General features: G+C 35.5%; 1 protein-coding gene across 1 annotated transcript; it reads right to left on the bottom strand.

The window, feature by feature from the left end:
• Positions 1 to 841: 841 nt before the first annotated feature.
• C2H20orf85 (chromosome 2 C20orf85 homolog) lies at positions 842 to 21649 on the bottom strand. Its single transcript, XM_003757662.4, has 4 exons — positions 21536 to 21649; positions 12115 to 12196; positions 8968 to 9072; positions 842 to 1106 (listed from the first exon to the last, which is right to left on the bottom strand). Exons 1-4 carry the CDS (start codon positions 21601 to 21603, stop codon positions 951 to 953), a joined length of 411 nt encoding a protein of 136 aa, XP_003757710.1. The 5' UTR covers positions 21604 to 21649; the 3' UTR covers positions 842 to 950.
• Between the last annotated feature and the right edge of the window lie 5836 nt (positions 21650 to 27485).

The raw sequence follows: 27485 nt of genomic DNA, 5'->3' as shown, positions 1-27485 counted from the left end.
GCTTCTGATCGTCATTCCTAGTCTTCAACTCTAGCTCCAGAAGAGAAACTCTATATCCTACCTCCATTTTTGTTTGTTAACAGTGAATCAGAGCAAGGTAAAAGTTGGACCCACTAATTCCAGAGGCAAGAGAGACTTTAATTGCTCATTCTTTCATTTAAAAAAAGAAAAAAATGACTATAGTTATCCCTTCCACATCACAACTTTCCCCATCATGGTTTTGATATATTGTGAGTCAGCATAACAAATCAAATGGGAATTTTTGGGAGAGTTTTGTGGAAGTTACAGACAATATATGAAAGCAAAGAGACAACAAAGAAAAAATTTAGAAGCTCAGAAATGCAGGAAATATATGTATAGTGTGGTATAAAATTAATATATTTTATCTTTTAATAAATTTAGACTTCTTCTCTGGTATGAAGGGAGGGCCAAAAAATTTAACTCCTTGGGGGCAGTGGGTTCATAACCCCAATGATGTGGAAGGAATATATATATGTATATATTGTACATATACATATATATACCCATGGCATTAACCCACATAATAATATTCATAATATGATAACATAATATCCATATAAATACTCACAATTTCATAAAGAATATACATTAGAAAAAGATTCTGCATGTATAGGCATTTTGACCGTAAATAATAAAATCAATTAAAACCAAGATGCTTAGTTAAATAAAATAAATCTACCTCGATTTTTGAAGTGAATGTGACCTATCTGAATTCCAAAAAGTTTACAATTTTTTTTTGTCAGATTTTTTTTTTTTTGAGTTTGTGCTAAGTCATCATATTGTTTGGTTTTGTTTTTGTTTTTTGTTTTGTTCTGTTTTGTTTTTTTTTTTACCAACTCACATAGTTATTTTAAGTTTTTGTTAGTCTTAAAATGATCAGGTTTCCCATGTCCTTTGAGGAGACACAAGCCTACATCATTCCCTTGGCTTCAGTAGATTCCTGACTCAGGCCATTGAAGTTGTTTGGCAAAGATGCCTTTACAGCTTAAAATCTTGTAGTTTTTCTCAAGTTCTAGACCAGGAACTGTGGATCTCCAACCAATAAAACCCTGAGTAGTTTGAGGAACTGGTGGTGATGGGTAGACCTGAAATGGAGAAAAAGACAATATTGTAAGTTATCTTCCTAATAAATTCATATTTAATTTAGCAAACATTTACGGAAGAGCTCCTACATACATATTCTGTGCTAGCTACTGGAAATACAAAGAAAGGTACAAAATAAGCTCTATTCTCAAAGAACATACAATCTAATATCAATATGTTTATTAAGGGCTTATAGTATGCCAGTATTCTGCTAATTACTAGAGGACATAAAGAAAAGGTTCTCTGTCTCTGTGAATGTGTATATACAACCATATCTACATCCTTCCACATGTATATGTATGTATATGCACATATCTGTATATACATATATGTGTAAATACACACATACATATATGTATGTATTTGTATACATACACAAGCACATTTTGACCATAAAGAATAAAATCAATAAAGCAAGATACTTCTTTAAATAAATCTACCTGGATTCTTGAAATGAATGTGACCTATCTGAATTCCAAAAAGTTTACAGACATACACACATCTGCCCTCAAAAGGGCATTCTGAGCGAAGCCTTTGTATAAATAAATATGTGTAACATGTAGTACAATATAGGTAGAAGATAACCGAGGGGAAGGCTCTAGCAACTGGGAGAATTGGGGAAAGTTTCCTAAAGAAGGGATATTTAAGCTCAGTCTTGAAGGAAGCCAGGAATTCTAAGACATGGAAGTGAATAATAAGAACAAACCAAGAATAGGCAAAAATCCATGTAAAGGCAGGAAGATAGAGTCTTGTATGAGAGGTACAGTTCATAAATCAGTATGATTAAACTATCAAGTGTGTGTAAAGAGGTAAAAAACAAAGAGACTTGAAATTAGGAAGGGATCATATTGTGAATGGCTTTAAATGACATTCTGAAGACTTGTAGATAAGGAATTAATTTTTTAAACAGTAACACAATGACCCTAATATCTTATTGATTTGGGTATGTTCCTCCACTAATACAAATCATAGCCCGTTCATGCCTTAATAAATTATATGGTCTTAGAGATCATAACATTGGCCAAAGCATTGAATTGGTTCAAATCCAGCCTGACAGTTTACTAGCTGTATGACTTACAATAAGTCCCTCATCTCTGTTTTCCTCAGTTTCTCTTTTATAAAATGTAATTAATAATAGCAACTGCCTTCCTCCAAGGCCATTGTAAAGACCAAATGAAATAATAATTGGAATGCACTTTGCATAGTGCCTGACACAGAATGAGTTTTATATAAATGGTGTGAATTACCTTGTGGCCTACACTAGAGAGGTTCTGAATCTCTCTTGGATTCACTTGATTGGCCCTAGAACATGGATTATCAAAACTGGAAGGTATCTTAAGAATCAAGCTGGTCCAGTTGCCTCAATTTACATGTGAATAAACTGAGGATCAAAGAAGGGAAATGAATTACTTAAGATCACAGGATAAACTAGCCACAGACTAGAGATTAGATCCCAGATCTCTTGAATTCTTCAGAACCTTGTGGGGAAGGCAGAGTAAATATCATTATATCTAATTTTAGATGAGGAAATTGAGACTCAGAAAGTTAAGGTTCTGTGATAGTAGACATATATAAGCATTAGTGCCATCAGTGTTCCCCGAATCCTTTTTAGCCTGTAAGGATAGAGATGATTTGTGTCCCACGGTATCCCTGCCATAGCTTCGGACTCCCCAGAAACACTCCATCACCACACTGACCCATTAAGGAAGAATATTCACAGAGGAAACAACAATATGAATTTTAAAAATGCGTATTAAGATTAGTGCCTTCATCATTCTTGAAAAATCAATTAGATCAATTAAACATCATTTATCATAGAATTGCTAATGTCCTTAATTTTTATTTTTAGTAAAATAGCTTGATTAACAAAGAAGAATCTGGCCTAAAATGTTTGACATTTTTGTGTCCAAGCTGCCCTTTATAAAATCTATTGCAATCATGTCAGATGACATTCTGGCTGTACAAAACCTTCCTATTTTGATTAAAAAGGCTCTAGTGCAGACACACACACACACACACACACACACACACACACACACACACCAAACAAAAAAAGTACTTCATTGTCTAGACCACATGGAATAAAAGAAACGGAATCTAATTAAAACAAAGAAAATAGCATCATTTCTGGAATGAAAGAACACAGTTCAATTTGTCAGTTCAATCAACAGATTTGAGCATTTTGGAAAATGATGGTAAATGTTTAGAAAGGTTTTTTTGTGACTGTAATTTTACATAATCATCTGTTCTGCTATTACAAGGTGATTTAGACAAAAACAGAGACTAGGAATATTAGATCTAGCTGAGTTAAGTGAGAGACAAGGGTGTTTAATATATTATGGATTACTGAACTTATCCTTATCTTCTTATTTTCCATCTCTGCCTATAATAACCCCTTTAGCTGTCTAGGTTGCTTTAAACTGCTGCAGAGAAAAGAAAAAGCTGCCCTTTAATAGATTTTTCTCTATCAAGCACTAAAATTAATCACTAAGAAAATCCACAGAAAAAGAAAGAAGTCAAAGAGATGCTCAAGGAGCCAGAGTTGCTTAGAAAGAGAAATTAGTTTTAAGGCCAAATAGCTTTTAAAGAAACCCCACCCATCCTGGGGGATTCTTGTAACCAGCACTTTAAATTGTACCTTTTAATTCTGTGTTCAACCAGAAAGATGGCAAAGGAACTAACTTATTTCATTGTGTATGTGTGTAAATAAATATATGTATCTATATGTATATTCATACATATGTATATATTCAGCTCTGGGCCAAAAAGAAACAGCCTTGCTCTCTTGGTGGAGCTGGACTGAGTTTGGCTGGAATGCCTGGTCTACAGGAAAACAGTTCTTTGCTATATGGCTTTCACATCTGGGGACTTACTCAATAGAGAAACACACACAGAGAAAACAATGTTTCGGTTTGTTCTCTTGCCAGGACTATTCTTCTTTGTTCTCCAGCCAAGGCTGGAAACTGTTTGTGATACTTAGGTGGAGCCCCTTCCTTTGAAAAGATAATTATGGCGGTCACAAGTGCCACCCACTGAGCAGCAGAATGGGGAAACCGATGCTTCTCTGTGCCGAAGCCACCGGGAGCCAGACTCCAGAAAGGAATGAGTAGGAGGGGGGATTAAATCTAATCCACCTCAGTGGAAAGGATACAGTCTGATGATCCATTGCTAACAGGAAAAGCAGACAGTGTCATTTTTACCCACAGATGTGAAGAGAATTAATAGTCACTTCCCCCCCCCCCTTTGGCATTTTTCTGGGTATCCAATACATATCCTACAGAGTTCTAACTGATGGTTCTGAACCTGGAAACATAAAACAAGGGCACACTAGAAAATGTGATAGTGTCTTGGAAGACCAGACACTCTTAGCAATAGAGGGGAGAGAAATTAAAGTCATTAAAAGGGAAGGTTCCTCTTTATATGTATGTGTGTGTGTGTGTGTGTGTGTGTGAAATCATGCATTTATTAAATGCTGCCTATGTACCAAGCACTTTGCAAAGTGTTTAAACAAAGAAATGCAAAAACAGCTACTATCTTCAAGTACCTTTTCCCTCTTCTTCCTCCTCTTCTTCCCCTCTCAATCAATCAATATGAATTTAGTAAATACCTACTGTATGTCAGGCACTGTGCTAAGCATAGGGATATAAAGACAAATTGGAATGATGTCTGCCCTCAAGGAGTTATCATTCTATCATCATATTGGTAGATGAAGCAGCGGATAGAGCACTGGGTTTTGAGTCAAGAAGACATCAGTTCAAATACCTCTTCAGACACAATATCATTTTTACAATTGAGGAAACAGAGGTAAATCTAGATCGTGACTTGACCAAATCATACCGATATTGTATATGATTTGGGCAAGTACAATCTAGATTTGCTTATGTTTCCTCAACTGTAAAAATGGTGATAATAATAGCACCTTACCTCTCAGGATTGTTGTGAGAATCACATGAGATAACATTTGCAAAACACTACCACCACCACCACGTTACAGTGTCTGACACATTGTAGGTTAACTGTTATTATTTCATCATAACTGACTTCAGCAGTTTGCCTAGAGCCAGTACAAGAGAATGATAGTATTCACTTGAGCATTCAGAAAACCTGGGTAAGATTTCTGGCTCCAGCAACAATTTGTTGAGTAAGTTTGGGGAAATCATTCTGCTTTTTTGTTCCTCTGATTAATCACTTATGGAATGAGGAGAATATACTCAATAATCTCCAAGGTTCCCTTCCAACTCTAATGGTCTGTGATTGTAAATCATAATGATCATTCTCATCATTTAAATTTAGTCTGACATTCAGAATCTTCTACAATTTGCTTCTAATCTATCTTTTTTTCTAGCCTTATCTTCCACCACTCCCATTCATGTCCTCTATGTTTTTGCCAAATCAGACATTTTCTTGAACTTCTCCCACTTCCATACCTTTATTTACTTTATCTCCCATATCAGATTCTTCCATCTCTGTCGCTGAAATCTTTCCAATTCTAAGAGACTTATGGTGGCAAGAGGGTCTATCTTTTTTCTATGAAACTTTCCCAATTTCTCCCTATCTTTTTGCCCCCTAGATGATCTCTCTTTCTTTCAATTTTTTATCTTGTATTGTTTATACCTCTCCCAGGCACTTAGCAAATTTTAATTTTAACATACTCATGTGCCTTTCATTACTATGCTTAGCTGTAAAAACTGAGATCAGGAACTAAGTCTTATCAAAGATACTTAATGCTTTGCATATAAGGAAGTCAAATAAACAACTAATAATTATGATGATTCTAATTTTAATGACTACATCATTATAGGTTTAGAGGTTAAAGAGACTCCAGAAAGTCACTGAGTTTAATCTTTCTCCTCTCCCCATTTTATAGATGAAGAAATTGAGACCTGAAAGGTAAAATGATCGGACTAGGATGATTGGACTAAGGTCACAACATTAATAAATGCCTGAGGTAGGATTTCAATTCAGGTTTTCCTGATTCCAAATCCATCCCTTTTTCCCTTCTATCACGCTGCTTCCCATTACGCACTAGTGTTTTTTGCTTGCTTTTTTTTTTTTTTTAAAGTATAGTCAATTTACTCCAGACTCAGAATTAAAAGTAGCACTCACTATTCCTCCCAATTTTCCATTTCTTACCCCTCAGGGAACAACAATTGTGCTCTCTGAAGCTTTATATGGAGAAAATCTTCCATCTGTTGCCAGTGTCTGGAGCTCTAGAAAACAATAGCTAATAGTAATCTTATTTTTTGTTGATATTTCTTAAAGCACTTTGAAAAATTAAAATATGTATTAATTATTATTTTCATCATCATCATCATCTATAGGAAATCTTCTCTAGCCTCTCTTAGTTCTAGTGTTTTTCTTCTGTTAATTCTTTCCTGTTTATTTGATATATAGCTTATTTGTACATATTTGTTTGCATTTGTCTCCCCTGCCATTGGAGTGTAAGCTTCTTAAGGACAGAAAATTTTTCTTGCCTCTTTTTTGTAACCCCAGTGCTTAGTAGCACTTAATAAATTTTCATTTATTGAGTAATCATCTTATCATTATCATCATCATAATGCAAGCTGGACTTGAGCTGGATTTAGAAAGATTAGTAGGATTTGGATAGAGGAAAGAAGAAAGATAAATATTTCAGATGAGAGAAGGCATGGAAGAAGAAAGGAGCATGGAATGACCCTGGGAGGTACCAGATCCAGGTGGAGAAAGGAACTTACTTAGTTATAGTGGGAAATAGGGTTAAAAAAGAAACAGTGATGTGAGGGAGACGTTTCAGTTTATTCACTTAAAAAATTTTTTTTTCCTGTCCTTAAGTGATGACATCATTTTTGAGAAAGAGTCACAGGAAAGTGTGGCTATTTACTAGACAATATAAAATGTCTACCAGGTAAAGAGGAGAACTGAGTTCTAGTTCTGATTTTGCCATTATGTAACTAGATGAGCTTGAGGAAAGCACAGAGATTATAGACTACATTGTTTGAAATTTCTGAGGGGTCAGGATTGTTAGATTAGAAAATGAGGAGAATACTATATAATTTATCTAGATTTTAGCAAATATTTTGACAAATTATTATTTTTATGAGCAGGAAGAAAGAGGTGGGCTAAATGATAATATAATTAGGTAAATATGGAACTATTTGAATATTTGACTCAAAATGGTTCCCCTTTAACATAAAAGGAGGTCTATACTGGAATGCCCTAAAGATATGATTTGATCTTTTATTAGATCTATTTGATCTATTATTAGTCTTCTCCCCCCCCAAATGTTCAAATTAAAATTTTTTATTATGACATGATAAAAGTTCACAAATATGAATACTTCAATGTTCAAAGAATAGCTATGCAGTGGATAGAATGCTGAACTTAAAAATCAGGAAGACCCGAGTTCAAATTCTGCTTCAGACTTATGTGGCTTTGAGAAAATCACTTAGCCTGTCATCTTCAGTTCCCTCATCTGTAAAATTGGGAAAATAATATAACCTACCTTATAGAAGGATTGTGAATATTAAATGAAATAATATTCATAAAGTGCTTTGTAAACTTTATAGATCCATGTAAATTATAGCTAGGTTATAATAGGAAAGAAAATTGTATATAAAACTATGTATTCATTTGTATTAATGATGTGGATAAAGACATAGATGGCATTCTGATCAAATTTCTAGATGGCACAAAGATATTAAAAGGACTCTATTTCAAAAAGGCTAGAATTAAATTAAATCAAAGTGAGCAGGGAGATAAACATAAAGTGTTACAGTTGGGGTTCAAAAACTCATTTCCACAACCACAAGAGGGTGGAGATATGTCTAAAATGTCAGTTTGTCTACAAAAGATCTTGGGAAGTAGGCTCTCAATGTACTACAAACTCAACATGTCAACAATATGCTAGAGTAGCCAAGAAAAGCTAATGCAATTCCAGGCTTTGTTAAGAGAGGAATTACATCTCCAGGACTAGGAAGATGATAGTCTTCCTCTACTCTATTTTGATTGTCTGGCATCTGGAGTAACATGTTCAATTCTGCACACTACATTTTAGGAAGGTATAGAAAAGAGAGACCTGAATGGTGAAGAGCCCTATGATTTTTTTCCATATGAAGACTAATTGAAGTAATTAGATATATTTAGTTTAAAGTAGATAGTACTTGTAGGGGAAAGGGAGGGAGGACATGTTAACTATCTTCAAGCATTAGAATGTCTGCCATTTGAAAGAGAGATTAGGCTTATTCTCCTTGGTAAGAAAAAGAAGATCTAAAAACAATGGATTGAAGTTACAAATAAGCAAATTTAGTCTAGGCATTTTTACTGGCTGTCTCCATGCTTCCTTATCTCTACTTTCTGGCTCCCCTCAAATCTCAGGTAAAATCCCATCCACGGGAAAAACCTTTCCTAGTTCCTCTTAAATCCAATATCTTCCATCTGTGGATTATTTCTAATGTATTGTGTATGTAGTTTGTTTTTTTACATAGTTATTTACATATTTTCTCCTTCACTAGATTGTGAGATCTTTGAGAATAAGGACTCCGTCCTTTCATTGTACTTAGCACAGTGCTTGGCACATATTGACTCCTTGATAGCCTGACATTCTGTTTATGTATTCAAAGGTCCCTTCTAGTTAACATCTTATGTCCTATATTCTAAAGACCCTTCTAGTACCAATATGTAGTGAGTCTGATATACAACACAGCACATCCTTCAACATCCCCCAAACTAGAAAGGGATATTTCTATAGTTCTAAATTAAGATTTAGTGCAATTGTGTATTCTTTCTGGCCTCTGAATTTTTATTTTTGCATCCAGAATGAACATGATTTCCATTGTGGTTCATTTTTTATTTATGAAAACAGTATTGAAAATTCCATTTTCTAACCTTAATATATTCTTCCACTGGTGTCACAGGCCGGATGCGTAAATGTCCTGGAAGTTCTATCTTGGGCTTAGGAGGCTTAGGTACTTCCCCTTCTCTCCTCAGCAACTGAAACAGAATGTCTAGGTCACCAAAAAATATTTGAATTCAGCATGATTATTTTCCCCCAAAAGCTGTCCAACCTGTTCCTAGCTTGATTCCCCAAACTAAACTTAGAGCTAATGACTTCATACCTGAAAATTTGCCCAGTTTCTTAAGACTGCAGTCTAAACGTTGGCATTACGAATATATGCACTTTCCAAGGGCAGAAGTAGAATATGCTCTGCTGTACCAAATTTCAAATATTTGGATTCTATAGTAGTTATCATACTAATACTCATGGAACTTGGGAGTAATTGCTTGTGTGGACCACTTCGACTTACTTTTTAAATGGCAAATGGGTCATCTTTTACTGTATTAAACTCTTTGTAAAATGGTCTTTGAACTAATTATAAGCTAGGTCTGCATCAAGACTCTTGGACTATAGAGTCAGCCACAAACTGATACTGATTTCAATGGAATTTAAAAAAAATTTGGAGGGTGTATTTATGAGAAACCCAAACCACTTTAAATCTCCTCCAAAGCTTGTAGGGTTAATTGCCAGTCTCCAATTAACTGAAGAAAGTGATATTTTATTTTTTTTGTGAGGTTATTTGCATTAAATGACTTCCCTGTATTAAGTATCTGAGACTAGATTTGAACTCAAGTCCTCCTGACTTCAGGGCAGATGTTCTATCCATTGCACTATCTAACTGCACCCCCTTCCTAACTTAAAATGTTTTAAATTTGTGTTATCTATGAAAAGTTTGTCAAAAGCATAGGGAAATCATACAAGATTTGTGGTAGTAGTAATGTTTACCCCAAAGAAGACAAATTCATTTTTCAAACACTATAACAGGGGCAGCTACGTGGAACAGTGGATAGAGCACCAGCCCTGTAGTCTGGAGGACCTGAGTTCAAATCTGACCTCAGATACTTAACATTTCCTAGCTATGTGACCCTGGGCAAATCACTTAACCCCAATTGCCTCAGCAAAAGCAAAACAAAAAACAAACAAACAAACAAACAAACAAAAAAACAAAGAAAAAACACTCTAACAATATTTGGTCTGTAGTGGAAAAGGCAGGAACTAAGGGGTCATGAGTTTGAATGTTGTCTCAGCCATTAGACTTGTGAACTCCTTGAGAGTAGGGACTAACCTTTGCATTTTTCATGTTCCTGTCACATAGTAGGTATTTAATAAATGTTTAATGACCAACTTACTCAAATTTGGTGTCTAGAATTCCTTAGTAATGTAACTTTGGAGAAGTTATTCTGTAGAGGATTAAAAGATCATAAATTTAGTGCTAGAAGGATGTTTGGATGGCATAGATGTCATTTTTACAGATGAGGGAAAAGAAGCTCATAAAGACTGAGAGATTTGCCTAACGTCTTAATTGGCATCTCTTTAAAGTTCAGTTTCCAGCTGTAAAATGGCAATTCATTGACTGCCCTAACAAGATAGCTTTCAAGAAATTACTGTGTACATTCTAAATCACAATAGAGATGTAAACAATTATTGTTAAAGTTAGGGTCCTAGCCTTTATTAACACTTTCTTAGCCCAATTTGAGTTGCTGAAGGGATCTGGATTGTTATAAACTGAAGTCATTTTTAAATATAATTCAGACTTTTTGCCAATTCAAAATGATCTGTCTATTTTCTCTCAGATTGGTTAGGTTCCATTGAATTCCTAATTTGCATGAATACATTGCCATAAGAAGTGGTAAATACTTAATAACTTGCTCTCAAAAAATATATGAGACTTTTAAATTTAATCTGCATCATTAACATTTTCTCCTTCACTTTCTTAAATCTAGCCAATCAACAAAACAACAAATCATTTGTTAGTTTCTGAGGTGCAAGCATTCATACTCAAAACTTTGAAAGTTTTATCAATTGGCTCTGGCTGTTAAGAGCTGGCTCTAGCATGCCCCTGCATATAGACTGCCTCTGGATACTCTTTCTGGGTAATAGAACCATAGAGAATTAATCATCTTCACTAAGATGAAAATTATCATATTAGCTTATCCAAATGTAGGCTATTCCCTTCAAGTGAAATATGACTGAAAGAAAAAAAATAGGCTGCATTGTAAACACAGAACACAGTTGTGGCTCACTTTTAGGCCAAATTTTGAGAAAATTATTACAAATTTGGACAATTACAAATATAGTAATGATGATAACTCATATTTTTATAATCATAGATTCAGTATAAGAAAAGAACTTAGGTTCAACCTTTTCATTTTACAAATGGAGAAATTGAGGCCCAGAGAAAGGAAATTATAAACACAAGGGAAATAAATGACAGAGAGGGGATTGGAACTCAGCTTCTCTAATTCCAAATCCAATTTGTTTTTCATATGTTTTCCATTATACTCTATTGCTTCCCTAGAATGTTAAGTTTTGTAAAGCACTTTATTATCAAGATTAAATAGTGGAAAGGAGCTTCTAATTCAATACCCACATTTTAGAAATGGAAACTGAAGTGTACTTCTAATTTCAGAAGTGTAAGGGACCTTAGGGAATATCATTGCCATTTATAAATGAAGAAATTGAGGATAGGAGAATTGAAATTAATTTCCCAAAGTCATATAAGTGATAAGTAAAAGAACAGGGATTTGAATTCAGACCCTCTGACCTCAATGCATTGTTATTAGTTCACTGCTATTTCCAGTGAAATATTTCTAGTATTGTTAACCTCACCTCATAGAACATCTGCACCAAATAATTAGCATGGTGGAGGCTGGCTTATTTTCTGTGAAGCAGATTTTTCTATATTGATTTCTAGAATATCACTGAAGGTAAAAATAATCCTCTAAAAGAATTAATGGGAAATTCTAGTTTCTAAATATTTGTTTTTATAAAAACCTCATTTTGTTGCCCCCTCCCCCCAAAAAAAGAAATGATATCTGACTTAGTTTTGCCTGACACTGGCTATTTTGTTGATAACAACAATGAAAATTGAAGGACTAACAGATTATCTTCATTTGGGTCAGTAGCTGATATATCACAATTTCATCCTTGTACATTGTACATTTCATAGCCATGTGCCTTTTAAAATAAACTATTACCTCCTCCATAGTGAGTGTTAAAAATCCCCACTTCTTAGCCCAATTATGTCGTGCTTCGGCTTCAGCTTTAAGGCGACATTTCCTAAAAGTAATAATCTCAGAGTTATGAAAGCAAATTTTCAGAGCTATATTAACAAATAATCAAACGTATGAAGTTGTGTCATCACAGACTTACATTATTAATTTGCACTGTGTTATTAATTTCCCAAGTTAGACAGTTAAAGTGACCTAATGAACCTGGGCTAGTATTAGCAAGACAAAAGGAAGGAAACAAGCATTTATTAAGTGCATGCCTTATGCCAGGCGCTGTGCTAAATGCTTCATAAACTTTATCTCATTTAATCCTTATAACAACCCTGGGAGGGAAATACAATTATAATAACCATTTTGTAGTCAAGGCAACTGAGACAGACAGAGATTAAGTATCCAGAATGACACAGTGGGTATCTGAGGCTAAATTTGAATTCAAGTCTTCTTGACTCCAGTCATAGCACTTTTCTCTCTCTAATTACATGGTGATGATTACAGAATGGCAGGATTTCAGAGTTAGAAGGGACCCCAGAAAGTACCTTGTATAGCCCCCCCTCCCTTCTTTTATTCATTCATTTGAATGAATAAAAACTTTAGAAAGTGCCTACTATTGGTAGGCAGTATGCTAGATGCTAGAAATACAAACACAAAAGTAAAATACTGCCTGTTCTCAAGAAGCTTACATTCTATTGCTAGAAGCCGTAATCATAGGTAAATACAAATATATACATGAAAATTATTTCAGGGGGAATTAGCCTCTGAGAGAATTAAGAAAGGCATCAAATATATGATAGCACTTGAAGCAAGCTTTAAAGAACCCAGGGATTTTAAGACAGAGTAGAGTAAAAAGGAAGCACATTATAAAAGCATGGAGGAGATAGGAGATAGAATGTTAAATATAGGGAACAGGCCAATCAGTTTTCTTGGATCATGATATCTAAAAAAAAAGCAATGTATAATAGACCTGGAATGGTAGTCTGGAGTCATATTGTGAGGGCCACTAGAATATTTTGGTCAGCAAAGTGAAACAGAGACCTCTCTGCTTTAGGAATATTGCTTTGGCATTTCTGCACAGGATAGGTCGGAGATGGGAGAGGCAGAAAAACCAAAAAGAATGGGATTTCCATTATCTTGAAAAGAAGAGATTATGGTCTGAGACAGGACAGTAGGAAAAATCAACCCAACTTGGTAATTGACTGGATATGGGGAGTGAGGGAAAATGAAAAGGCTAAAATGACTTTGAGGTTGTCAATCTGGATATACAGAAGGATGGTGGTACCCTCAACAGACATTGGGAAATTAGCAGGAAGGTGGGTAATTGGGAAAAGATAATGAGCTCTGTTTGGATATGTTGAATCTGAAATGTCTATAAGAAATCTAATGACTATCCAATAGGCAGTTTGTGATTTGTTACTTGAGCTTAGGAGAGAAACAGATCTGGGAGTCATCACTCTAAAGATTATACTTGAATCTGGGGGAGTTGATCAGATCTTTGAGAGAAGTTATATACAGAATAAAGAGAAGAGGACATAAAAGAGAATTTTAGGGGACACACAGGATGAGATTTAGATGTTGAACTAGCAAAAGAAACTGCCAAGGAGTGACTAGACAGGTCGTAGGTCAACCAAGAGAGAAGAGAGTCATGAAACCCAAGGGAAAGAGAATATCCAAGACCTGATGTATCATCAGCTCAACAGTAACTTCAACAGATAGTTATTCAGCCTTGGCTTGAATAAAGAATAGAATACTACCTCCTGAGGCATTGTACTATACTCTTGGATAGTCTTTATTGTCAGAAAATTTTACCTTACATGAGTCAAATTTCTGTTACTGAAGCTTCCACCATCTTGGAATTGTTCTTCAGAGCCAAGTTTAAAAAAAAAATCTCTCACAACTTTTCTTCAAATATCTGAAGACCATGATTCTATACTGAGGCTTTTCTGGGGTAAATGCCACCATTATTTTTTTTGATCCTTGTATGAGATTCTTTCATTATCCTGATTATCTACTCTCAGACATTTGTCAGTGTTTTCCTGTCAAAGTTTGCCTAGAACTGAATCCAGGGACTACTCATTAGGGCTTGTAATAGAACTATTGTTTTTTTCATTCAGAATACTTTCTTTTTATTATAAAAAATGTAGGCATAGTTTAGAACTACTAAATCTAGCAAGTCTTAGTTATTGGAGCTAAAGTTTAAATGTGAGGCAAACTTTTAATATATACCAATTGAGAAATAAAGTAAATGGATATATTTTACTTTATCTTTCAAAAATTTCACAGAGCTTCAGAGCTAGAAGGGACATCATATATCCAAAACCTACCTAAGTAAAAATCCTTTCTACAGAATTTATGGAAAAATGGTCATCTTGCCTCTGCTTGAATACCTCCAGTGATGGGAAACTCATTACATCCTGTGATAGCCCTTTTATCTGATATATAAAAGAACTGAAAAGAGATTGCTCCAGTTAGCATGCAATGGAAGTGTGTACTGTCTGATGAACATTTCCTTTATATTGTTGGCATGGAATTCTGTGGGATAATATAGCCTCTTGTAATATAAAATAATAATGATTACTAGCATTTATATGGTACCTACTACATGCCAGGCATTGTGCCAAGAGCTCTACAAATATCCCATTTATCTTCACAACAACTTTGTAAAGTAAGCTCTATTATTATCCCCATCTTACAACTGAAAAAACTAAGGCAAACAGGTTAATTGACTTGTTCAGGGTCAGACTGAATTCAGTTCTTCTTGACTCCAGACCTAGCTCTCTAATCACTATACCACCTAGCCACTCTGTGCAAGGAAGCAGGATGTAGAAAGTCTAGTAATCAATTTTTATGTGATTTATTTTGCTATTTTGTCCTAATTAAAGGCTTTGATATTTGATTTATTATTATTAGTCTGTTGGTAAAGAATGCCTTGGGGAAATGTGTGTGCGGGCAGGACTTGAATATTTGTTTAACTGTGAATAACTATTATTATCCATAATAACCTCCATAAAACATGAAGTGGGGAAGGATTCTGTTTGGGTCTTCTCCTATTATACTTCAATGTATCTCAGTCTCTCTCCTTTCAAACTATTTTATATCTCACTAGGCATAAATTTGTATAAATTCAATTTATATTTATCCTATATATATTACGTGTACTCATATTCATAGTATTAGAAAATAAACTCCTTATGATTAAGGATTGTTTCATTCTTTTTACTTGTATCCTCAGTACCTAGTAGTGCCTATGCACATAGTAGGTGTTTCATAAATACTTGTTAATTGATTGATTAGTATAAAGTGTCGTTTATCTTCTCAATACAGAGAAAAATCTAAAACTAAAACCTAGGCCATCAGGCCTGTCTCTGTCCATTTTTGGAAGTTATTTGCTGTTAGGACTCCCTAGTCCTAACCCAGCTATATTTTCTTTTATGCCCCATTGATCTTATTTCTGTCTCTCCACTATATCTCCCCCTTTCCCCCTTAGCACCTTAGGTAGGAATACTGGCCCTGAAATGCCTGCTGAAGGCTAACTAGCTGGCCCTAAACTTTGGCTGCTGCTCTGAGAATTTAGTCACTCTCAGATGAAGGGGAGAACTGTTCTCCAGACAGCTAAGGTCAGGAGGAGATGCAGGAAAATTTTGTTGTTGTCCAGTGGTGTCCAACTCTTTGTGACCCCATTTTCTTGGCAAAGATACTGGGTGGTTTGTCGTTTCCTTCTCTAGCTTATTTTACAGATGAGGAAACTGAGATAAACAAGATTAAGTGATTTGCACAGCAGAATGAATCTTCCTGACTTCAGGCCTGGTATTGTATTCACTGAACTACCTAGCTTTCCAGGAAAATTCAGTCACAAAGTCTATCAATCAGGTAGCATTTATTAAATGCCTACCATGTTACAGGTACCATGCTTGTTCTCTGGAATATCAAGACAAAACTTACAATTGGGAGAGAAAAAAAATTATACAAAATATTTATAAAAGAAACATTAGGAAAAAATTTTTGGAGGACTTATGAACATTTGGAGGTAAGAAGAGGGCACCAGGAAAGGATTCAGGGAGAAAATAGAACTTTAGCTAAACTTTAAAGGAAACAACTAGATATTTTAAAAGGTCAGGAGGAAGTGCATTGCAGGCATGGGAGGCATCCTAGACTAGGCCCAGAGATGGGAAAGAGAATGTCCTGTGGAAGGATTATAAAATATTCCAAAGTATTGAATAATAAATTTGGAAAGGTAGACTGGAGGCAGATTTTGAAAATCACTGATTGCTAAGCAAAGCAATTTGTATTTCTTCTCCATTTCAAATTTTTCTGTGGCTGAATCCCATGCCTGGAATGCTGACTCTTCTCTGACTACTGACCTCCCTGGCTTCCTTAAGTTCAAGCTAAAATTCTACCTGATACAGGAAACCTTCCCCAATCTCTCTTGCTTAGTGTTAATTATTTCCTAGTTATCCTGTATATAGCTTGCCTTGTAAATATTTGTTTGCTTGATCTCTTCCCCATTAGATTGTAAGCTTTTAGAGGACTTTTGCCTGTTTTTGGATTCTTAGTAATTAGGACAGGGTCTAGCACATGGTTGGCATTTAATAAATGTTTTTTAAACATTTAATAAACTAAATGTTTACTGATTGATTGATTGATTAAAAATGAGGTGTCACTGAAGTTTGCTAAATAGAGTGACATGGTTAAACCTGTGTTTTAAGAATATCAACATGGCAGCTCTGGGAAGGATGTATTGGAAAAGAGACCTGAGGCAGAGTCCAATTAGGAGACTCTTTATATAATTTTACAATTTACCCAACCATTGGTCATCAAGCCTTTGCTTGAAATACTCAATAGCTATTTTGCTTGCATTCCCCTCCACACTTCCCCCCCCCCCAATATTCTTTTCTCCAGGAGAAATAGCCTTTGTTTTTTCAACTTAGACTCAAATGTCAAAGCCTTGAACTCCTCCAATCCTTTCCTCAATTCTCCTCACTTGTGACCTCTCTTGCAGCATTTCACTTTTGGTGATTATACTTCTCCTTCTTGATACTCTCTAGGATTTCATGACATTGCTGTCCTTTGGTTCTACCCCTTTGGCTGATCACACTATATCAATTTCCTTTGCTGAACAACATTTACATCATATCCCTTAACTGCAAGTGCATTCCCAGTTCAGTCCTGGGGCCACTTCTCTTTCCCTTATTCACTTTAGCTATCTCACTAGTCCACATAGCCCTGAATTATCATCCAGGCTTAGGCTTTCTCCTGAGCTCTAGTTACAAATTACCAATTGCCTATTGGGCATTTTTTATTGGATGTTAACTTGACATCTTAGAACTTGTTAGAACAAAATTCATAATCTTCCCCCCCTTTCTATTCCTTCTCCTAATTTCTCTATTGTTAATGAGAGTGCCATTCTTCTTACAGATACTAGGATTTACAGCCTGAATAATTTTTGACTTCAAATTTTTCTCACCATATCCAATCATCATTTGCCAAATTCTGCACTTTTTCCCACATAAGCTTTCACATCTGTCCACTTTTTACTATTTACAGAATTACCATCTTGACATAGGTCTTTATCACTTGTTGTTTAGACTATTGCAGTAACCTCCTAATAGTTTTCCCTCCCTCAAGTTTCTCCCTTCTCCATCTTTAAGAATAAGTCCGACCATGTTATTCCCCTGCTCAATAAAGTCAAATCTCTCTATTGCCTCTAGGATCAAAGACAAACAACATTGTTTGACATGTAAAGCCCTTTACAGTCTTGCTCCTACTGTCTTTCTAGGCTTATTACTCTTTATATACCCTATATTGCAGTCAAACTGGGTTGCTTGGCTGTTCCTTCCATACAGCACTCTATTCTTTGCATAAATTGTCCCCCATGATTGAAAGGATCTTTAGAATTCTTACTGTCCTCAAAAATACAACTCAAACACTATCTTCTACATGAGGCTTTTTCTGAGCCCACAGTTGCTAGTATCTTCTCCCTTAACATACTCCCTTTGTATGCGTCTTATATATGCATGTATGTAATTATGTCCACATGTATCTAACATATACAATGCAACCTATGTTTTAAGTACACATATTTTATAAAATATATTTGTACAAATACATATTATATGAAACATAATATATAAAATATTTTTCTATATATGTACTTATATGACTACATGTTGTCTTCCTTAAGAGAATGTGAGCTCTTTGAGGGAAAAGACCCTTTCATTTTTGTCTTTGAATCCCCAATGCCTGGCCCATAGATAACATTAAAAAAATTTTTTTTGGTTAATTGATCCTGGTGCCCTTTCTCTGAATATTCTTTAGCTTATCAATGTCACTTCTAAAATAGAATCCCCAGAACTAAACACAATACTCTACATAGGGTCTGACTCCATAGCAGGACCCTTACTTTCCTGGTCCTATGAATGAGACCTCTCTTTTAATGCAGTTTAAGATAACATTTAGTTTTGATTTTGGCTGTCACCTTAGCCCATTGATTTATACTCAGTTGCCTTCCATTAAATATGTCAGTTCTTTTTTTTCCCCAGAGGAACTGCAAGCTAGACACCCCCCCCTACTTGTTATAACTGCAAAAGTAATTTTAAAAGAGAAAGGAAACAAGTTGAAGATTTTTCATTTGTCCTTACTAAGTTTCATCTTTCTAAGTTTGGTTCAGGTTTTATCCTCTCTCAAGATTGTTGTAAAGTTTTTTGCCTTTGCTATCCAAAGGATAAGCCATTTCTTCTAGTTTTGTGTCACTTGCAAAATGAATAAGAATTCAATATATCCTTTTGTCCAATTCAGAAATAACTTTGTCCAAAAAGAAAATGAGATTGCTCTATCATTACTATTTCCTAATAAAGTTGGAGTGACTCTTTGTGATTACTGCTTCTTTTTCAAGATATTCATTAACCATCCTTTATAAATTTGTTCTAGAATTTCTCTAGGAACAAAGTTTTCCACCGGTGGTCGAATTTTTTATCCTTCTCTGATTTCTGTCTTATTCCTTATGATCTTTCAGAAATCTCTAACACAGCATATGCCTTTTCATCTGCCATAGTTTTCATCATCTTAGACTATTGTTCATCTGGGCATGGTGACTTGGATTCGTCAAGGATGCCTGGATGCTCTTTTACTATCTCCTTGTCTCCTTAGTTATCTTAGATATGAAAGTTTTAATAATATGTTTTGGTATTTCTTTTACATTCCTTCTCATGGGCATTCTCTCTGTTAGTTATCAACTGTCCTATCTATGCCCTCTAGCCTCAGTGTTGCTTAAAATTTTCCTCTTTTCCCCTTAGCATTCCTTGCCAAACTCAATTTATTCTGAGTATTAGTGCTCCTGACATTATTCTTGTAAGACTTGTGTTCAGCTTTTATTACCTATCCTAACTTCTGTCTTCTGTGTTGTCTTTTTTCATATTCTAAGCTGGACAATACCTTCCTTGTGCATTCACAATAATCTCTCTGGACAACATCCCTTTTTAAACCTCAGTGGAATTATTTTTATGCCTTAAGAGTCTCATTCTTTATAGTTTCTTTTTCCACTATGGTTGACTTCCCCTGTAGAATTTTAGTTCATGGGATCTTACTTACCCTTTCTCTGAACACATTGAAATTTAGTCTTCCAAATTTCTGCCATGCATATCATAGCAGTCATAAGAATGTTGCCTAAACAAGAACCTCACTGAACAAGACTAAAATAAAAATTACCCAAGAGATCAGAGGACCATTTGAAATTCTGAACTAGAGATATAAGTAATGATTTGATAAAACCAAGCAAATAGCCAGAGTTTTTGCTTAAAATGGGACTTCTATTTTCCTGTTAACTTTTCTTCTCTGCATTACTTTCAGAGAAAATGCATCTCTTTCATAGTTTCTTTCACTTCTTTTTGGAAGACTATCTTATGAATTTTTGGTAATGATACATTTCATGTTTCAAAATTTTGATCTTCTTTGCAGCCAGCACAGTGCTACCTGTGTCAGGTTAAACTGAAATGAAGAAGTTTAGAATGTGGAAGGTAATGGATTGTGTTGGTCTTTGGAGAAGACTAGCCATATGTAAATGACCAGAAAGTTGGCTACTGGGGTGATGTACTTTCCCTAAGTTACCATTCTTCCCCCAAATGCACTGCTCTTGTAATCAATGTATTTTTCTTACTAATCAACTCTCATTAGCTTGTATTATCTTTAACCCTGAATAGTATGGAAAAACAAAAAGAGAAAATTGCTGCAGGTGGACAAAAATTTCTTAATGGTGAAATATATGAGAAAAGAAGTCCCAAAAGTTTTTGGACATTCATAAACTTGTGGCTACTGCCAAAAAGCCATAGTAATTTTTGAATATTTTATTTGAAAATGAATGTTGGGACTATCACACATCTGGAAACTTTATCCTATTAAGTTTAACCATTATTAAAATTCATCAGAGAACTGGAAATAGTGGTAATCCCCGAATCTTACTCCAAAAGAACATAGTTTTTAAATTAGGCTAAGTCACAATTATTGAATCCATTTTTGATTACAATAAAAACAAAGACAAAACAAACAAATGCCACAATCAACCAGGGACAAAGTTTGTCCAGCACATTCCACTACCAGAGTGTAATTTTTCATAACGTTCAGAAGCAGTAAGAAGTAAAATTACTAGGGAAAGCATTTTGGTGGCAGTTTAGAGGTTAGTCCTATCATTCCAGAAATAATTCTCTGGGGACAGTTTTTCAACTACATTCCTTTATGCCTACCTTTAGCTTCTTTTATATCTCCTAGATAAGGCTAGAATCTAAAATGGATCCTGAAGTAAAATTCAAGGATTTGGGAATTGGGGAATAAGGGTTTGAAGGATTAAAGAAAGGAGGTATAGGGATTAGGGAATGTGGTTTGGATTTTTAAGAGTGAAAATTTAGAATTGAGAGAAAGAAGGGTTAAACCATGGATTTTAGGGATTAGGGGGATGGGAAATTGTAGAGATTAATATGAAATGAAGGATTAGAGATTGGGGCACTAGAGTTTAGGGAAACAAAAGATAGGTGAGTCAATGGCTGGAAATTAGAGATTGAAGGATTAAGGGGTTAGGAGTAGGATGGGACGGTTTGAGGATTCTAGAATAAAGAATTCTGATGTTATGTTATGTGTACGGAATGGAGGATTGGGAAATAGCATCTGGAAGGGCTATGGCATATTTGATCAAGGGGCCATAGACAGAGTAATATTAGTTCCGGGGGTGGGTGCTCATCAATTCTCGGGCTGCTTTCTAGGAGTCTCAGGTTGTGGGCAGTGAGTGTATTTCGGAGCTGAGGAGTAGGTTTGAGAAGGAAGAGGAGAGAAAGAAGGTGGAGCAGGAGCAGCGGGCTGGAGCAGCGATTAGAGGCAGTCAGCTGAGGTCCCGCGGCTCCGCAATTACCAGATCTCATCTTGTGCAACGAAATTGAATTTTTCAGCGGCTGAGATGGTGAGGGGTCTCTGGGCCATGGCTGGTTCTGGTCTGAGTCGTAGTGCAAAAGGCAGGGGTGGCTTGGACTTCTGCCTGGGTCATTGTGTCCCTACTGTTGCCCTTGGCAACTGGGTGTTGCCAGGAGATGGAGAGTGGGAGGCTGAGGCACCTGTTCAGGTCGCTGTCCAAGCCTCCCTACCAAAAGCTGTTGGGAACCCCCTCCTTTTCCCTCTTCCTTTTTGCTTTAGGTACCTTAAGCTCGAAATACATTATTCTGTTTTCCTTTCCATCTTTACCCCTCGTCTTTCTGCCTTTGTCCCTCAGGAAGAAGCTACTTTCCTTTTCTCAGAGGGAGTGAGATGCGGTGGACAGAGTCCTGGTTTAGCAGCAGTCCATTCCCTGAATTCCATCCAGCTCCTGCTGCGTCACTCACTTCACGGAACTGAATGTCAGGACCGCAAGGAACTTTAGACATCAAAGACTGGGACTTTTGAAGCAAGAGACTTGTATTCAAATCCTAACCCCGTTGCTTACTGCATAGGTTGTCATTAACCTCTCTGTCTACCAGATTCGTTATCTCTAAAATGAGTTTGTTGGACTAGATGACTTGTAAGGTTGTGTTCCAGCTCTGGATCTAGCATCCTGTGGTTGTAGGTTTCCCAAGATTCTGTCCTCATGCCATTCTGAACTCTCATCCAGAGGAGAAAATTAAGTCTTCGAGATGGCAAATGGTTTGTCCAGCATCACACGAAGCAATTCAGCAAGGACTGGAACCTCTGTAGTCTGAATTTTTTGACTCCAAATCCACTGACTTCCGTCTCCTGTTTCGTTCCACTAGTTGATATCCATGCCTGGGATGTACTCTTTCTACGTTTTCATCTTTCCAAATTCTTAGTTTTCTTCAAGGCTCAGCTCAAGAGACAGTGGCAATCCTTCCTTCCTTCCTTCCTTCCTTCCTTCCTTCCTTCCTTCCTTCCTTCCTTCCTTCCTTCCTACCTTCTTTCTTTCTTTCTTTCTTTCTTTCTTTCTTTCTTTCTTTCTTTCTTTCTTTCTTTCTTTCTTTCTTTCCTTCTTTCTTTCTTTCTTTCTTTCCTTCTTTCCTTCTTTCCTTCTTTCTCTTTCTTTCTTTCTTTCTTTCCTTCTTTCCTTCTTTCTCTTTCTTTCTTTCTTTCTTTCTTTCTTTCTTTCTTTCTTTCTTTCTTTCTTTCTTTCTTTCTTTCTTTCTTCTTCCTCTTCCTCCTTGTTCTTATTTTTGTTGTTCTTGTTCTTTTTTTCCTCTTTTCCCCCCTCTTTCTTCTTCATCTCTACCTTTTTCTCCTTTTCTTCCTTCCGTTCTTCCTCTCTCCTCCGTCTTCTCATCCTTCTCTTCCTCCTCTTCCTTCTTGTTCTTATTCTTATTGTTTTCCTCTTCCACCTCATTCTTCTCTTCTTCCTCATATATATATATATATATTTTATTCCTCTTACGTGTTAATTTTTTTTAACATTTAAGAAAGTTTTAAGTTTTCTAACTTCTATCCTTCCCTTCCTCTCTCCTCTTACCTTTTCCTGAGATGGTAACTAATGTGATATAGTTTATGTATGTGCAATCATGCAAAACATCTCCATCTTAGTCATTTTGTACAAGAAGACTTGAATAAAAAAAAGAATGAATAAAACAATAAAAAATAGCATGCTTTCATCTGTATTCAGATACTATCAGTTCTTTCTCTAGAGACAAATAGCTTGCTTCATCATGAGTCTTTTGGGATTATCCTGGATTAATGTGTTACTAAAAATAGCTATCATTCTCAGGTCTTCATTGTACAACAGTGCTGTTACTATGTACAATGTTCTTTTGGTTCTTTTCACTTCACTTTATGTCTGTTCATGTAAGTCTTTCCAGTTTTTTTTCTAGAAATTTTACTGCTTGTCATTTCTTATAGTACAATAATGTTCCATTATAATTATATACCACAACCCAATTGATGACCATCCTCTTAATTTCCAATTCTTAGCCACCACCAAAAAGCTGTCAAGCACTATTTTTTAACATAATTGAAAATGCTAGACTTTCTCCACCTCCCCCATATTATTGCTTTATATAATAAAGTTAACAGCTATGTAGCACTAGTTTGCAAAGAACTTTACAAATGATTTTTTTCTTGTAAAACCCTGTGAGGTAGGAAACTGAGGCTGAAAAATATAGTTTTCATCAGAATCATAGAGCTTAAGTTTTCTCTAAAGTTTTCAGATTGGATAACTAAAAGTGTTTGAGGCAGGATTTGAAACCAGGTTTTCCTAACTACAAGTCTGGCACTTTACTATCCCACATTGTATCTATTCTGTATCTGTTGTGTATATTTGTTTCGCTATTTCAGTTGTGTTATTTAATAAATGAGAAAACTTAGGCAAACAGGGTTAAATTACATATCCAGGATCAAACAGTGTTGTCTTCCTCTGCAAGACTATAAATTATAAATTGATTTATATCAATTGATTTATAAAATGATAAAATGATTTTTCCTTTGTTTTTTGCTAATGCTTAGCAAATGCTTGGAATTTAGTAGATGTTTAATTAGTTATTGATTGATTGATTAATTAATCTAAACTATTAAGGATAGAACCTTGAACATATTGCTTAATCAACTTCAGCTTCTGTTTCCTCATGAAGATATCATACTTGCTTCACAGGGATTTTGCTATGATTAAATATGAATATGGATATACAATGCCTTTTATGCTAACTCTCAATAACCAGTAGAAAGTGTTATTAATAAACTAAATAATATTAAGACTTACCCTCCATTCAGACCATCCCACTTCCTTAACATTTTTCCTAATTCTTGTTCCACTTCACCTTTTCTTTGGTGTTTTTCATCTACCTCAGCCTTGCTTTAGATTAGATAATCAAAGTTATCTCCCTCTCTAAAACTCTCCTGCCTTCCAGTGATGTCACTTGGCACTTCTACACTTCAAGAAACTTTTTACTTTTTTTTCTATCAACTTCTAGATGTCCAAAACTCTGGGTCACATATCTTCCTCTCCCCAAACCCAACCAAAGAAATTTATACTTACTGTAATGAGACAGCTTTAATCCTGAATTTTCTCATGTAATAAGCAATTCAGTGTTTACTAGACTCTTGGGGGGATACAATGATGCACATGACAAAAGATGTGGGCCATAAAGTAGCTGACAATCTATTTTAGAAAGCAGAACTACATGCCTGCAAAGAAAACTAACTATACAAAGCTCCATACACTTAATCCCTCATCTCTAAAATAAAGGAATAAATGATCTCCTGAATCCTTTCCATGACTAAAAAAATCCTATGAATTTCACATATGTGATACAGACAATTAAGGAATCAGAGATAAAGGAAGAAAGGGAAATGGGAAAGGGAAGGAGGAAAAAGGGGGAAAGAGAGAAAGAGAGAGTGGGAGAGAGAGAGAGAGAGAGAGAGAGGGAGAGAGAGAGAGAGAGAGAGAGAGAGAGAGAGAGAGAGAGAGAGAGAGAGAGAGAAAGAAAGAAGGGGGAGACAGAGACAGAGGAAAACAGAGATAGATACAGACTTACAAAGAGACAGAGACAAACAGAGATAGAAACAGAGAGACAGAGATAGAAAGTTAAGGATGAGAGAGATAGAGACAGGGAGAGATTGGCAAGGAGAGAAAAAGAGGTAGACCGATAGATTGGGACACTTAGATAGACAGGAGAGCTGCTATTGGTGGCTGTTGTCATCAGAGAAGGCTTCTTAGAGAAGATAGGGCTTAAATTTAAGAAGATAAAGCATTCTGAGGAAGGTAAGAGTCCTGATAGGCAAGGTGAATGGAGCTGGAAGGAGCATTGGATTCACATTCAGAATTGGGTTCAAATAACAGTTTTGTTAAGGTCATATTATAACCCTGGACAAACCACTTAGTCACTATAGGCTTCAATTTCCCCATGCACAAGAGGAGGTTGGATCAGGTGGCATTTAATATTCCTTCTAGTGTCAAAATCCTATGATGCCTAGAGGAGGAAGAATATAAATCTGTAAAATGGACTAATTTTAGAGGAGCAGAAAATTTGGTGGACTTTAAAGACACAAAACCAAACTCTTTCTTGCTTATGTTTTCCCATATTTGTCGAACTCTAGAAATCTAAGACAGTGAGAGAACTCCTTTTGTGTGATATGGCTCTGCTGAGTAACAGAATCTATAGCAGCTAATTAGTCAAGCATCTTCTCAGAAGCAGAGAGGAAGGCTGTTTTTCCCAGGTCTGATAGCACTTATTTGTTCTGTCACAATCTCAGGAGGTTGTTTGCCTCTCTCTCTTTCCCTGACCTCCCTTTATCAACAGATTTGTACTTTAACAGGGCGTTGGAAGGTTTCACAGCTGGTGTTTTTTCCTATTGTAACCAATTTCCCCAGACCCTAGCCGGGTGGTGTCTTCTTGGCTGCGAGAAATGCATGGCAAAAACTCAAAATCAGGGTGGGTCACACATGCCCACTCAACTAAAATAGTTAAAAGAGGGAACAGGAATTGATTCTGGATTAATTAGTATGTATTCACAATATGCCAGTGACTGAGCTTGAGGTTTACAGCAAACAGGAAGGCTATAAGATTTCTCTAAATAGGAAAATAAGTCAATTACTCCATGATGGTATTAGACGAGGAATCAGAGACCAAGATGCAAAATATAGCTCTATTGTTAACCACCTTAGAAAAGTCACTCATTCTCTTTGAGTTTACTTACTTTCCTCATTTATATGTGTGTGGGGTAGTTAATCTCAGTAGTCCCTTATCAAAATAAGGAATTCTTTTAAAAATTATTTTATTTTTCAGGTACAAGTAAAACAGTTTTAATATTCTTTATTTTAATATTTAAGGTTTTGAGTTTCAAATTCCTTTTCTTCCTATCCTCACACTGAGAAGGCAATTTAATGTAGATTATACATGTGCCCAAGTCATACACCATATTTCCATTGTTATAAAATAAAACAAAGGGTCCCCTGATCAAAAACGACAATATCAGAAATCAAGAAAGCAAAGTATGCTTTGATCTATATTCAGATTCCACTAGTTCTGTCTCTGGAGATGGATAGCATTTTTTTTTTATCACAAGTGCTTTGGAATTATCATGAATCGTATTTTTGAGAATAGCTAAGTCATTTGCAGTTAATCATTGTACAATATTTCTATTACTGTGTACAATGTTCTTCTGGTTTTACTAATATCATTTTGTGTCAGTTCAAATAAATCTTTCCAAGTTTTTCTGAAAATATCCTGCTCATTTCTTATATACTATAATATTCCATAACAATCCTATATCATAACTTGTTTAGTCATTCCTCAATTGATAAGTATTCCCTCAATTTTCTAATTCTTTGCCACCACAAAAAGAAGTAATATATATATATATATATGTATATATACATATATTTACATATAGGTCCTTTTCCTTTGATCTTTTTGGAGTACAGAACTAGTATGGATATTGCTGGGTCAAAGGGTATGTGCAATTTCATAGTCTTAGGACTATACTCTCCCAAATTACTCTCTTTTTTTTTTTTTTTTTTTGGAGGATGGATTGGTTTTTTTTTTTTTTAATAGCCTTTTATTTACAGGTTATATGTATGGGTAACTTTACAGCATTGACAATTGCCAAACCCCTTATTCCAATTTTTCCCCTCTTTCCTCCACCCCCTCCCCCAGATGGCAGGATGACCAGTAGATGTTAAATATATTAAAATATAAATTAGATACACAATAAGTATACATGACCAAAACGTTATTTTGCTGTACAAAAAGAATCAGACTCTGAAATATTGTACAATTAGCTTGTGAAGGAAATCTAAAATGCAGGTGGGCATAAATATAGGGATTGGGAATTCAATGTAATGGTTTTTAGTCATCTCCCAGAGTTCTTTCTCTGGGCGTAGCTGGTTCAGTTCATTA

The sequence above is a fragment of the Sarcophilus harrisii genome, chromosome 2 (assembly GCF_902635505.1).
Source record: "Sarcophilus harrisii chromosome 2, mSarHar1.11, whole genome shotgun sequence".
Classification (NCBI taxonomy): Eukaryota; Metazoa; Chordata; class Mammalia; order Dasyuromorphia; family Dasyuridae; genus Sarcophilus; species Sarcophilus harrisii.
Note: the sequence above shows the minus strand (reverse complement) of the source record. Positions and strands in the feature narration are given on the sequence as shown.

Bases quoted from the DNA above. Each gene is read 5' to 3' on its own strand.
- C2H20orf85 (XM_003757662.4), bottom strand. From the start codon at position 21,603: ATGGCCCAGAGACCCCTCACCATCTCAGCCGCTGAAAAATTCAATTTC. The intron at 12,197-21,535 runs GTAATTGCGGAG...TATTACTTTTAG, and splicing joins GTTGCACAAGATGAGATCTG to GAAATGTCGCCTTAAAGCTG. The intron at 1,107-8,967 runs GTTAGAAAATGG...TCTCCATTTCAG, and splicing joins CAGTGGAAGAATATATTAAG to GTCTACCCATCACCACCAGT.